The sequence below is a fragment of the Mus caroli genome, chromosome 4, assembly GCF_900094665.2.
Source record: "Mus caroli chromosome 4, CAROLI_EIJ_v1.1, whole genome shotgun sequence".
In the NCBI taxonomy this organism is placed as follows: Eukaryota; Metazoa; Chordata; class Mammalia; order Rodentia; family Muridae; genus Mus; species Mus caroli.
In genome coordinates this window covers 115,959,795-115,974,511 of record NC_034573.1, presented here as the reverse complement: position 1 = coordinate 115,974,511, position 14,717 = coordinate 115,959,795, and the positions used below count along the sequence as shown (strand labels likewise).

Genomic DNA, 14,717 nt, shown 5'->3' with positions numbered 1-14,717 from the left:
TTTTTTTTTGAGACAGGGTTTCTCTGTATAGCTCTGGCTGTCCTGGAACTCACTTTGTAGACCAGGCTGGCCTCGAACTCAGAAATCCGCCTGCCCTTGCCTCCCGAGTGCTGGGATTAAAGGCATGCGCCACCACGCCTGGTTCCACACACCCAGATCTTATGTTCATGCTGGTGATTCAAATTCAGGTTCTCACCATTCAATAGCAAACAGTTAAACAGTTGGGATAGGGATTTAATTTTTTTTTTTTTTTTTTTAAGACAGTTTCAATTTATAGCCTTGGCTATCCTGGTACTCACTATGTAGACTAGGCTAACCTAAAACCTAGAGTTCTGTTTGTCTTTTCCTCCCGGGTGCTAGGAATAAAGACAGACGTACCACAACTGACTACAGCAAGCTCTCTTGATAAATGAACCATCTTTCCAGCCTCTAAAGTAGAACTTTTGTTGTGGGTTTTAAACAATAATAGAATTTTTAAGATATAGTAGCCATTTTACCACTTCCTCTCATTGCAGAGTTATACCCTGACTGTAAATTGAAGAAGCCAGTGGTGCTGCTGGTGTTTTTCAGAGGCAGTTCAAGTTGAATCATTGATTCTACTGAGGTAAATGCTTGGTGGTAAAAAAAATCTTAATGAATACACTCATTTTAAGAAACATTTATGTTCAGCCCAGCCAGGGCTTTATAGTGAGTCCCTGTCTCAAAACACACACACACCAGTTATGTTGTATTATTTGGAGTTAAATCCATAGGATTTCTGTCTCAATTCTGTGTTGTAAGTGTATATGTATGTACACATGTGTCTGCGGAGGCCAGGAGAAGGCATTGTGTATCTTCCTGTCTTATTCTGATCTGTTCCTGTGACGCAGTCTCTGAATGTGGAGCTCTTTTTTTCCCACTAGGCCCCAAAGATTCTTTTGTCACCTTCTCCCAACACTGACATTACAGGTAGGATGTTCACCTTAATACTGGTGCTGGGATCTGAACTCTGACCCTCGTGATTTGTGTAAGCACTCTTAAGCACTAAATCAGCTCTCTAGCCCCCAGCTTATATAGCTATTGCTTGCTTTGAGACAGTGTCACACTGTGAAGCCCTGGTTTGCTTAGAATTTCTTTGTAGACCAGTCTGTCCTCAAACTCAGATATGTCTACCTTTGCTTCCTGGGTGCTGGAATTAAAGGCATCAACCACCACGCCTACCCCTGTAATTTAAAAAGTCTTTGATTAGGTTTATAATGATAATCTGAGTTCTTGGGAAATGAAAGTAGGAGAATTACATAGTGAGTTTTAGGACAGTTTGGTTTGGAAACCCAATCTCCTCTTCCCCCAAAATAAGAAAAAGAAAAATTGGGGGGAGGGCATGGGGGACTTTTGGGATAGCATTGGAAATGTAAATGAGGAAAATACCTAATTAAAAATATTTTAAAAAAAAGAAAGAAAAATTGAAGTGAGGTGTGGCTTATATATACCTGTAATTCTAGCACCCAGCACCCAGAAGGCTGAGGCAGAATGACTAAATTCTGGGGTCAGTTTGGGTTTCAAACTATCACCACTCATCACCACCCCACCCCACCCCACCCCCGACAAAAAGGTAGCAGGGGAAACTTGGTTTTGTCAACCAGAACTAGGAAACTAAATCTATAAGCCCAGATGCATTTTTGTTTTCTTTTTCTCTCCTGATTTCTTTGAGATGGGATCTTTCATAGTTCAAGCTGGCCTTGAACTCTCTTATCTTCCAGCTTCAATCTGTTTTGAGTATAGAATTTTACAGCATGCCTTGCCAATTCCTGATTATCCTAGGTATTTTTGTTTTCTCTCCCTCTTTTTTTTCATTTGTTTGTTTTGATTTTAGAACACCTTTTTGTGCTGGTTTCTTGAGCAAAGAAAGCACAAGAAAGTTGGGTAGCAAGTAAGCTCCAAGAGCTTATACTATTGCTTTGGGGCTGGAGAGATGGCTCAGTGGTTAAGAGCATTTACTGTTCTTTGTAGATAACTAGGGTTTGGTTTCCAGGACCCATATGGGTCTCATAATTATTTGTAACTCCAATTTGAGATGCATGTGGTGCATATACATACATGCAGACAAAAGTAAAATAAAACAAAGCCCCACAAAATGCATCTTAGAAAAAGACTTTACAAACTCAAACTGCTGGAATTAAGCCTGTATTTTAGTGTTAGAGCGCATATCTAGCACATACAGATCCTTCATCCCCAGGGTTACAACAAAAGCAAGACCTGCTTGGGAAGGAAGGGGAGACCAGTACAGAGGTACAGAAATTGGATAAGGACAAAATATAATTGGACCAGATTAAGATGTTTATGATTGAGATGTTACAAACAATACACAAAGTGATAAAAAATTAATGTAACAAAATACATTCATACCAGATAGAGTAGTACATGCCTGTTAATCCAAGCATTTGGGAGGTGGGAGTAGGCAGGATCAAGATCTTCAAGGCTAGCTTCAGCTAGATAGATTAGACCCAGCGTCAGAGAACCAAAATAAAAATAAATATACTTATGTGTTTTTCTTGTTCTAAATCGCTGTGGTGAACTTTTGATATTTTAAAATGTGTAGTCAGGTATGGTGGCGTATGTCTCTAATCCCAGTACCCTGAAAGTCCTAAAAACAAAACGTGAGTGCTGGATGTGGAGACGCATGCCTTTAATCCCAGTGCTTGGGAGGTGGAGGCAGCAAGATCAGGGCCAACAGGTCTACAAAGTTCCAGGACAGCCACAGCCAGGGCTACACAGAAAAAACCCTGTCTGGGGCTGGAGAGATGGCTTAGCGGTTAAGAGCACCGACTGCTCTTCCAAAGGTCCTGAGTTCAAATCCCAGCAACCACATGGTGGCTCACAACCATCCTAACAAGATCTGACACCCTCTTCTGGAGTGTCTGAAGACAGCTACAGTGTACTTACATATAATAAATAAATAAATCTTTAAAAAAAAAAAAAGAAAAAACCCTGTCTGGAAAAACAAACACAAAAATAAAGATGTAAAATTGTCTTTTCTATTGCCATGACAAGTCACCATGACAAATGCAACTTAAAAAACAAGTTTGGGGTTCACAGGTTCCACAGGATTTAGAGTACATTCCATGATTATCATGGTAGCAAGCAAGCAAGCAGACCGGCATGGCACTGGGACAGTAGCTGAGAGCTCGTATCCAGATCCACAAACAGTAAGCAGAGGGACACAAACACTGGGCAGGACTCAGGCTTTTACAACCATAAAGTCCAGTCCATCTGACACTTCCTCCAACAAGGCCTTACATTCCTAATCTTTCCCACATAGTTCCCCCAGTTGGGGAACAAATGTTCAAATTGCCTATGGTGCCCATTCTCATTCAAGCTACTATATTACCTTTCCTAATAACAGTTGTGAATAGGCTTTGTATAAAACCCCACTGAAGTGAATGGCTATGTACATCAGTGTTCAGGGAATGATTATATACTGTAGACAGCATGACCTAACCAGCCTTTGGAATATTTCAATTTAGCCTCCCCAAAGGCTGGGTTTCTGGGTTTGCACCACTGAGCCTGAATCTAGTACTAGTTTTATTTAAGAAAACATGGAGAGCTGGGCAGTGGTGGCACACGCCTTTAATCCCAGCACTTGGAAGGCAGAGGCAGATTTCTGAGTTCAAGGCCAGCCTGTCTACAGGGTGAGTTCCAGGACAGCCAGAGCTTCACAGAGAAACCCTGTCTCGAAAAACCAAAATCAAAAAAAGAAAACAATTGCAGGCACCCATGCAATAAGTGCATGTATGCACATACACAGGGAATTTTTTTAAATGGCTCATATAACAATTGTCTGCCAAGTTAGTTTAATAATGAAAATTGGAAGGATACCATAGACCATTAGTTAAATCAGAAAAGCTCAGGTTTTTTTAGAAGTGAGGAAATACTCCCCATGGTAATGCATACTCACTTAAAATGCTCACTCACTGAAATTACCATCACTCTCAGAGGGACAGAGGAGCCTCTGGGGTGAGTCAGAGGTTGTTTAAACTACCAGCTCAGTAGTTAGTCTCTTTCCCTACTGATGAAAAATTAATTGCATAGATGATCATATATCATAGTAGACCCTTTATTTTGAGTAAATTCTCGAGAGAAGATATCACAAGTTGCTTACACTGGGGATATTACAAGGGAAGTTGTAAATGAATATCTTTCTTTTTTTTTCTTGCTTTTGCTTCCCAGCCTGCTACCCCCACCACCTTTTGTTTTTTTGAGACAGGGTTTCTCTGTATAGCCCTGACTGTCCTGGAACTCACTCTGTAGACCAGGATAATCTTGAACTCACAGTGATTCATCTGCCTCCCAAGTGCTGGGATTCACAGTGTGGGTTACTGCTGCCATCAGTGTTTTTGTCCTGTCTTGGTAATACAGGTCTTTTAGTATATTTCTTCAGTGTAATACTAGTCAGTCTAGCCAGTGAAGAACATAGCAGTTTACTTTGTATAAGAAGATATATGATCACTTATTACTTAAACAAGTAAATCACATTAAAAATAAGATCTCTGGGCCGGGCGTGGTGGCGCACGCCTTTAATCCCAGCACTCGGGAGGCAGAGGCAGGCGGATTTCTGAGTTCGAGGCCAGCCTGGTCTACAAAGTGAGTTCCAGGACAGCCAAGGCTACACAGAGAAACCCTGCCTCGAAAAACCAAAAAAAATAAAAAAAAAATAAAAAAAAAATAAGATCTCTGAAATTCAAAGAAGTTTCTAAGTATGCCCTCTAGCCACCCCAGGACAAAACATAATTTAAGATGTACGGGGTGCCAGGGACTGGAGAGATTACTTTGGTTTAGAGCTTTTGTTGCTCTTGCAGGGAACCTGGGTTTAATTCCTAGCACCCACTTGGTGGCTCACTGCCACCTGTAATTCTAGTTCCTTCTGATCTTGGCCTCCACAGGCACTAGGCATGCACATGGTGCACAGACATATGTAGGCAGAAAAGTTAATGTAAAAAAAACAAAGAACCTGTCTTGAAAAACCAAAAAAAGAAAAAAGAGAAGAAAAAAAGAAACAAAAAAATCCCAGAAGGTTGTGGAAGTGGTACAGAGATAGTGAATTTTCTGTGGCTCTGTAAAAGTCATGGTATCGGCAGGTTGTTGGTTCATTCTGAGAGCTGCAAGTGAATCATCTGCTCTCTGCTTGCTTTACGGATGCTCAGTCTCGCCCCTATTCATCTGTCTCCAAAATTCTGTTTCAGAGATATCACTGTATTCCTTAGTAATATCATTATACCCTAGTGAAGAGAACGTTATAGGGTGCTGGGAACTAAAAACATCTTTGCTTGTAATTGGGGAAGTAATAAATTAGTATTCTGTGTCACAATGAACCGATGAGTATTATCCTTATTAACAGCAAGAAGAGGCAGAGGCGGGCGGCCTACAGAGTGAGGTCCAGGACAGGTAGGGCAACACAGAGAAACCCTGTCTCGAAAAACAAAAACAAAACTCCAAAGAAGTGATGCAATTTGGAAAAGATCTCTGGTGTTTTTAATCACTGTTCACCAAAACAAGTCATAAATTTCCAAAACCAATTTTCTACCTGTAATTACAGTGGAACGTAGCTTGCCAGTTTTATTTTAAACATAAGGCATGCATAGGACAGGAGTGTTCAGTGAGTCTGGTTAAATTAATGAGAAGAATGCTTAGATGTATTTTATTTTTAATTATGTGTGTGTCCTGTGTATGGGTATATACTGGAGTACAGGTGGTTGGAGATCAGAGGCATTGGATCCCCCTGAGCTGTAAAGTTGAGATGTCTAGTGTGGGTGCTGGAAACTGAGCCCAGGTCCTCTGCAAGAGCAATATGCTCTCAGTGGTTGAGCACTCTCTCCTACCTGTAATTTAGGTTTTGTCGGTTTGTTTTGGAGATTTCTATTCTTGGCTGGTCTGGAACTAGATATGTAGACGAGCTGGCGTTGAACTCAGGATCTGCCTGCCTCTGCTTCCCAAATGCTAGACTAAAGGGTTCTGCCACTACTGCCTGACTTGTTTTTCGTGTTTAAAATAATCTCTGTATTCAGATTGGTCTCAAACTTGCCCAAGCCTCTTGCCTTGGTCTTGGGAATGTTGAGATAATAAGGCTGGGCCTCTATAAATATACCATACGTTGCTATACTATTATTTTTGGTAGTACAGGGCATTGGACCTAAGTATACTAGACAAGAACTCTTATTGAAAAATATATTTCCAAGGGTTTTTTGTTTTGTGTTTTTTTTTTAAGATTTATTTATTTTTATATGGGTACTGTACGGAAGAGGGCATCAGATCCCATTACAGATGGTTGTGAGCCACCATGTGGTTGCTGGAAGTCAAATTCAGGACCTCTGGAAGAGCAGTCAGCCTCCAGCCCATTTCCAGTTCTTTGTTTGTTTGTTTGGTTTTGGTTTTTCGAGACAGGGTTTCTCTGTATAGCCCTGGCTGTCCTGGAACTCACTATGTAGACCAGGCTGGCCTCGAACTCAGACATCCACCTGCCTCTGCCCCCCGAGTGCTGGGATTAAAGGCGTGTGCCACCATGCCCGGCTAGTTTAATTTTTGAATAACTTTTAATAATATGAAGGAATACCAACTGCAGAAAGCAGATGGCTTTATCTTGGCTCATGGTTCTCAGGGATACAGACCATCAGAAACAGGGAAGGTGTAGCAGCAGGAGCTCTGGGTCTGTTTATAGTAGGTAGTTCAGAAGCAGAGAGATGAATGCAAGCAAGATGAATGGCTATAAATAAAGGTTTTGGCTTATTTCAAAGCAGTTGTTTCTGAAAATTGCTCTCATCTGGGGAGCCAAGATCCTTCCCTGGTACCAGTTAGGGATTTCAGCTTTTAGTTGCCCTTTTGTAGCAATGAGAAAGATTTTTTTTCACCTGCCCATATGAGTGTTGATATTTTTCAGGGAGAAGAAAAGAAGGAAAGTTTGTTTGTTTGTTTGTAGCTAAACAAGAGGCCAGAGTAACATCAGTTATTAGTGGATGGCTGGCACTTGGCTTAAGCTCACATTCCTCACTCAGAATACAGAGATCTACCTGCTTCTGCTTCACGAGTGCTGGGGCTAAAGTCATGCACCATCACGGTATAGATTCTGATTTTGTTTTTATAACATGTAGGTTTTTTTTTTTAATTGAAGCAGTAAAATTACCATAAGAATGATGCAGGTGTGTATATTATAAATTGTAAGATCCTAGAATTGAACGTTTGTACATGATTAATAGTACAGAATAGCATCCATTTAATCACAGATGTGTCAGAAAGAGGTCTGTAACTTGAGTCTTGAGTAGAAGTGTGTCTCAAGTCTTTGAAGTGTTCCCTAGAGGTGCCGCAGCTGTTTCTCCTGTTGTTTCCCCTTTCCCCTCTTCCTTTTACCCTGGAGAGTAAGAGTACAGTCTTGGGAGAAACAGAAAATAGTAAACATGTTTAAATTTCACCTGAGCTCTGCTTTCCTGCCTCAGCTACCCTGAGGCAAATAACACAAATAGAATGTGTTGTTTTAACTCTATGGCTGGTGGGTTTTTCCCTTTTTATTTCCATTTCTTCCCTTCAGTTTTTGGAGATAGGGTCTTAGTTTTATATTCTTGTTCTGGAACAAGCCAAGTTTTGTGACCTTTACTTGATTTCTGATCCTCTTGCCTGTCTGATCTTCTCAGTGCTGGGTAACAAGCATACATCACCATACTCCGTTTTATTTGGTGCAGATTGAGCCCAGGACCTCCCATGTGTTAGGCAGCCACTCTACCAACTGACTGAGATAAAACTGCAGGCATGTCCCAGTTACCTTGTTGTTTTACAAGAATTTCTATGTATTGCCATTAGTGTGGCTATTGAAAGTTCCCATCTTCCCTCCCTCCTTTTTTGTGTTATGCCAGATCACAGCTGAATCTTAAAGGCTGTGCTAAGTGGAAGAGTGCCATCACATGACCCACTTATGCTTTGGTTCTGTTAATGAGTATCTCAGCGAGGAGTTGAAGAGATGGCTGAGTGGTTAGGGGCACTTACTGTTTTTGCAAAGGATTCCAGTTTGGCTTCCTCACAATATTCATAACTCCCAGATCATGAGTTTCAAAGGCACTTGACACCCAGGAATGTACAGTGCACACATACAGACATGCACTCCAGCACATTCAATAAATCATAAAAACATATTGGAGGCCAGGAGGGTGCTGATTGTGAAAAGTGCAGGCCTAGCAACCTAAGATTGGCTACTTAGAAATCCACATAGAAGCCAGACACAATATGCAAGTTATTTTTTTATTTTTTGACACTTTGTCTTTTTCTTTTTTGTAGTGGGTGGGGACATAGGGTCTCATTTTGTAGCCATGGCTGGTCTAGATGTGGTAGAAGCTGAAGTAAGTCCTCTGTTAGAGCAGCAGCAGTAGTCTTTTTTTTTTTTTTTTTTTTTTGGTTTTTGGTTTTTCGAGACAGGGTTTCTCTGTATAGCTCTGGCTGTCCTGGAACTCACTTTTGTTAGACCAGGCTGGCCTCGAACTCAGAAATCTGCCTGCCTCTGCCTCCCGAGAGCTGGGATTAAAGGTGTGCGCCACCACCGTCTGGCTGTTTTGGTTTTTTTGTGGGCTTTTTAGCTTTTAATAATTGTGTGTCTTCCCCTACTGCCCCCAATGCTTAGAGAAGTTGGTATTTGCAGAACTTGTGAATTTGTTTGACTGTATCCTCCTTACATTAGGTGTAAACTCTTCCAAGATGTCAAAAACAAACAAATCCAAGTCTGGGTCTCGCTCTTCTCGCTCAAGATCTGCATCCAGATCTCGGTCTCGTTCGTTTTCAAAGTCTCGGTCCCGAAGCCGATCTGTCTCTCGTTCAAGGAAGCGCAGGCTGAGGTAAGGGGGTATGGTTTTGTACATTGAGATGGTGATTGTGATGTTTGGGTATTGAAGGATTCCTGTCACATGGCAGGTAGGATGGGCTTTGATTTCGAGGCTGTTTGACAGTACCATACTTCCACTCACTTTAGAAGAGAGCATTTTATTTGTGTCTAAATTCCTTGGTTGAAATTATACAGCCAATTACCTTTTACTAACGTGATTTTAAAGGCCTATGCCAAACGTATTTATCATCAATGGAAGGACAACTAAGGATTAATAGTGTTAACAGCATTGCATTGGGCAGAAACCATAATCCACTAAAGTGTTAACGTTTAGAGGTTTACCAGGTCTCCTGGGTATGTATCTCATGTGCTGGTCACTAACAAGTTGGTTAAATTTAACAAAACAGATCTTAACTGAAAGGCAGTTATAAACATCAAAAGGGTTTTTTTTGCTAAATGTGAAAATGATTGGTTTTTTTCTTCAGTTTTCACAAATACTTTAAATTTAGTTTTCAAACCTTCAATAAACCTCTCCATTTCAGTTATGTTTCCAATAGATGCCCAGCATCTTCTTTGGATGGTTTGTTAAGGCAGGTTTCTCATTCATTGAAAGCATGGCGGTTTTGTTCTTTTCATGACAGATCCTGTAGTCCAGGGTGGCACTGAATTTGAGATCCTTATTTTTAGCCTCTTGAATTCTGGGTTAAAAGGTTTCAATTTTTTTCTAAGGATTGATTTTAAAAGCTTTTAATGCTTATAATTTTCTTCTTGTGAATTTTGGGAACCACTAGTGTAAATATTCAAGGGGATCTTTGTAATGTTCCTTTTCCCCCCAAGTTGAACTAGCAAGGTATTACTGTATCATTTTCCCTCTTAGATATTCTAATAAGTAGTACCTAGAATCTTTTTCTTGACAATTTATGAACCTAAACCTTTTCTAGATAATCCTTACACTTGATGACTTCTGTAGTTCTATAGTACGTAAACATTAAATGTGTAATTGGGTAAAAAAATCTTCCTTTTCCTAACAAAAAATTAAGTTTAATCTTAGTTAAATCTGTGAAAAGTCAGCCTCAAAATTAATTTTAGACCAGAGATTAGACAAAGGGGATGTGTGAGTACTGAAGGGAAAACTACTGATTTTATATTTATCCCTCAAGAGATTAATGTAAAGGCCATGGGCTGGAACAGAGTCCTGCCTGCCGAGCAGCCAGTCTTGATTTAGGTGACTTAAATTTCATTTTCAGCTCATTTTGTTCTGAAAGATACCATTTTAAAATTTAATTCAGTAAATGGAAGCTAATTAAGTGGTTCAAAGCCAAGCATGACTGAACAGCCAAAGCTAAACAACAGTTGAACTGATACAGACCAAATCGAAACATGCCAACCAACTCTGAAACAGCGAGAATTCTGGGCAGATCTTGTCTCCTGGTCTACACATTTGGCGTGGCGATTGACTTGAGAAATGAAGGAGCATTGTCGTAAACAGGCAATTTGTTGGGTAGGTCTAGAGCCAATTTAAGTGTGCTATCTTGTTACCTAGGAGATTGTAAACTCTGGAAGATTTTCCCCTAGAAAACATGCTTTTTGACTAGACTGTTGCCTGACTTCTGTTTTTAAGAAGCAGATTAAGTTTGCCATTGTATGCTCAGCTTTTTACTTCTGGCTTATATCTGTTTCATGGTTTTGCTTTTGTTGTTTTTGTTTTTCCTCTCCTATAAGGAAAGTATCCTGAGAGTTTGAGAAACCATGCCTTTAAATTAACTGAGTTCTACAGAATTGGAGAAAGTTCATTTTTTTCCCCTTTATTTCAGGCTGTATCCTTTTCAGTGACCTTAAATAACGTCTTTTGCAGTCTGCAGAGCCTCATGCTTCTGCATCTTAGTGACTGCAGCTTTGGTTGCAGGGGGCCACAGGGTCTTCCCTTACTCTAGTAATTGGTAACAGAAGCAGCAGTAGGCCTAAGGATGGGAACATGAATTATATATACATCCTCCTTAGTGCTGGTGATGGATCTCTTCCTTCACTGGGGTCAGATTCCCTTTCATAGCCTGCCTCTGCCTCTCCTTTTTTAATTGTTACTGTTTCTGAATGAAAATTATAGAAGGTAAGTTGACTTTTAAATTTTAAATTTTGCTTAGATAGCAACTGTTATTCAGCAATTCTTTGCTAGTTGTTGTTATTTATGGTGTAGATAGATTTAAGAACAGTGGACAATATTAGAAAACCAATTCTGTTTTATGTTTAGATTAAACTGAAGTTAAGCTTCTCCTTAAAGGCACTGTCTGCTTAGTTACCAGATCCTTAAAACCGCACTTCCTAAAGGCAGCTACTGTCTCCAAGATTCTTTGTATCTGGTGTCCCAGCTAGGCCTGATCCCGAATACATAGTTTTACGTTTCTTCCTGTATACACATCTATGATAAAGTTTAATTTATATTAACTACAGAAAGAGATTGACAGCAGTGAATAATTAAGCAAAGTATTAATAAAAATTTACTATAATAAAAACTGGTAAAATGTGGTAAATACTAAAGAATTAGGCTGGCACGGTGGCTTAGTAGATAAAGGAATTTTGTGCCCAACCTGAAGACATGAGTTTGATCACTGGGATCCTCAAGGTAGAAGAGAACTGACTTCAAGTTGTCTTCTGACCTCTGATGCATGCATAATACACCCAGTATACACACTACAAATAAATGGACAATAAAGAATTGCTTATTTTTGGAATTTAGCACTTAATATTTTTGACTCTGAATTGTCATAAGCAAAGCAAGACTTTGAATAAGGTAAGGGGGGCTATCATTTTACTACTTTTTAAAAGGTTTGTTTTTATTTTATGCGTATGAGTGTGTGTGTGTGTGTGTGCACCACACGCTATAGCTGTGAGCTAGCCTGCACCACACGCTATAGCTGTGAGCTAGCCTGTGAGTGCTTTGACCCAGGTCTGCTTCAAGAGCAAATGCTCTTGACTGCCGTCATCTCCAACTCCTTATTAATTTTATTTGTGTGTATGTATATAGGCAGGCAGTGCCACAGTTAATGTGAGGTCAGAAAATAGTCTCTTTTCATGTGTGTCCCAGGATTGACCTCTGGGTTGAAATGTTTAGTGACAGGCCTGGATACCTGATGAGCTATCAGGCAAGCTCAGGAACTCAGTTTAAAATTCTGGCACATGTCCTCTTTTAGTCCCAGCATTTGGGAGGCAGAGTTAGGTAGATCTCTTGAGTTTGAAGCCAGTCAGACTGCATAGTCAGACCCTGTTTCAACAACAAAACTAAAGCAAACATGGCTCAATGTTGCTCCATGGGAGAGTGCTTGCTGAGTGTATGTAATGTTCTATGTTTGGTTATGAGCGCGCCCCCCCCCCAAAAAAAAAAAAAAAAAGAAACTCAGGTTTGCTAGCTAGAACATGTTTGTTTGTTTTTTTTTAATTAATTTATTTATTATATATAAGTACACTGTACCTGTCTTTAGACATTCCAGAAGAGGGAGTCAGATCTTGTTATGGATGGTTGTGAGCCACCATGTGGTTGCTGGGATTTGAACTCAGGACCTTTGGAAGAGTAGTCAAATGCTCTTACCCACTGAGCCATCTTGCCAGCCCTAGAACATGTTTTTAACTGAAGTGCTGTACCAGTGAACTATATTCCTAGTCCCATCTAAATTTTGTTTTCAAACTGGGTCTTGCTAAATCACCTAGACATCCTCTAGCTTAACTCTCCTGCCCAGGCCTCCCAGATAACTTACGATCGCATGTGCCTACTAACATGCTTGACTGAAGGCTTTTGTTTTGTGTTTGTGCCTGCTCCTGTAGAGCCTAGAAGACATCAAATCTTCTGGAGCTGGAGTTACAGCTGTGACAGGCTGTGGGTGTGGGGAACCAAATTCTGGTCCCCTGGAGGAGCAGAAGTCCTTTTAACCACTGAACCTGCTCTCTATTTCCTAGTTGTTTTTGTTGTTTATTGAGACAATATCTCATGTACCAGAGTAGCTTCAAACTTGCTGTGTAGCTTGGGATATTCCTGCCTTCTCCTGATGCTACTCCCTTACCTTGCAAGTGCTGGGATTAATAGGTGTGCACTACCGTGCCTGGCTAGACTTTAATGCAAAATAGTGAATTTTGTTATTGATTTCCATACATGAGTACCATATACTTTGATTATGCTATTGTTCCTGAAGGTATTTTATATCCTGAGATATTTTTTAGTACCCCCTAGTAACATTAATATTATGATTGGCAGAATAAGTGGTATTTAAGAACCTCATCGTGTCCTTAATCCTAGCACTCAGTGGGCAGAGACAGGCAGTTCTCTGGAAGTGTGAGGCCATCCTATTCTGCATAGCAAATTCTCGGCCAGCCAGAGATACCCTGAGATACCCTGCACCCTCCACCCCTCAAGAAAAAGGAAGATAGAAGGGAGAGAACTCAGTGAATTTGTACAAACCACTTTTTAAGATTACTATATTTATTGTTGTGTATGTGTGTGTTACAGCACGTATCTGGAAACAGAGAACAACTTGTGAGAGTTGGTTCTCTCCAGCATGTGGGTTCTTATCTTTGACTACCCTGACCTTTGACTTCTTCACTGTCTTAGTTAGGGTTATTATTGCTATGATGAGACATCATGACCAAAAGCGAGTTGAGAAGCAAAAAGGTTTATACTTCCATTGCTATTCATCATTGAAAGAAATCAGGACAGAAACTCACACGGGGCAGGGACCTGGAGGCAGGAACTGATGCAGAGGCCATGGAGGAGGGGTGCTGCCTACATGGTTTTCTCAGCCTGTTTTCTTATAGAACCCAGGACCGCTAGCTCTGGGATGGGCCCACCCACAACAGGCTAGGCCCTCCTCCATCAATCACTAATTGAGAAAATGTGTTACATAGTACAACCTTGCCTACAGCCTAATCTTAGGGATTAGGGAGGTATTTTCCGCAATTGAGGCTCTTTCCTCTCTGATTGTACCTTTTGTCAAGTGGACATGAACCAGCCAGTACACTGGCCCTGGCTTTGGCCTTTTTTTTTCCCTCCTGGTTGTCCACAGCATTGTGTTCTTGAGTCCTCGTGGTTTTTGTCAGTGGACCTTGGCTCTATTACAGTTCTGTATTGAAATTCCGGCCTTGTGGTTGAGTTGAAAGGTGTTCACACTGTGGGAAAGTGACTGTCGCTAGGCTTGGGTGCCTTATGGTCAGATAGCACCACCTTGTGGCACTTCCGTGAGATCATAAAGCTGAGCCACAGCAACCTGACCTAAGTTAAACCATTTCCAGTCTTTAGCACAAAAGTAGTGTTTCATGTTTTTCTGCTCTGATTTTGGCAGATTCTTTTGAGCTTTTTAATAGCTGTGATCTTTCTTTGACAGCAAGCTGTTAAAATTGTGCCTTTACCACCTCAGATCTTATATGTGAGACCTTCATCTACCAGGAGACTAGGATAGAGTATTGGAACCAGAGACTCTCTCAGTTAGCTGCACCCACTGCACACAGTAGCCACCTGCTAAGTGTCCTGTGCCTATGTGTTGTTAGTTTACAAAAGTGAGGGGAAGTTTATAACCTTGCTTTCACAATAAAATTGAAAATAAATATACAGAACAGTAAAAATTGCAGTGTTGACTTTTGTTGGTAGTTTTTTTTGTTTGCTTGTTTGTTTTTTAACGAGAATGCTGTGTAAAAGAACATTCCCCATTCCCTTCCTCTGCAGTTCTAGGTCTCGTTCCAGATCATATTCTCCAGCTCATAACAGAGAAAGGAATCACCCCAGAGTGTATCAGAATCGAGATTTCCGAGGTCACAACAGAGGCTACAGGAGGCCCTATTACTTCCGTGGGCGAAACCGAGGCTTTTATCCATGGGGCCAGTATAACCGAGGTGGCTATGGAAA

The 14,717-nt window shown here is 40.7% G+C and overlaps 1 protein-coding gene across 1 annotated transcript in view; it reads left to right on the top strand.

Annotated features, from left to right (window-relative positions):
* The window catches only part of Thrap3 (thyroid hormone receptor associated protein 3), a 38,594-nt gene that overhangs the window by 8,139 nt on the left and 15,738 nt on the right, over positions 1–14,717 (top strand). Inside the window, exons 2-4 of the mRNA XM_029476445.1 lie at positions 516–604; positions 8,693–8,846; positions 14,538–14,715. Coding sequence (XP_029332305.1) covers positions 8,710–8,846; positions 14,538–14,715 — 315 coding nt within the window. The 5' untranslated portion in view covers positions 516–604; positions 8,693–8,709. The remainder of the gene's footprint in view (positions 1–515; positions 605–8,692; positions 8,847–14,537; positions 14,716–14,717) is intronic.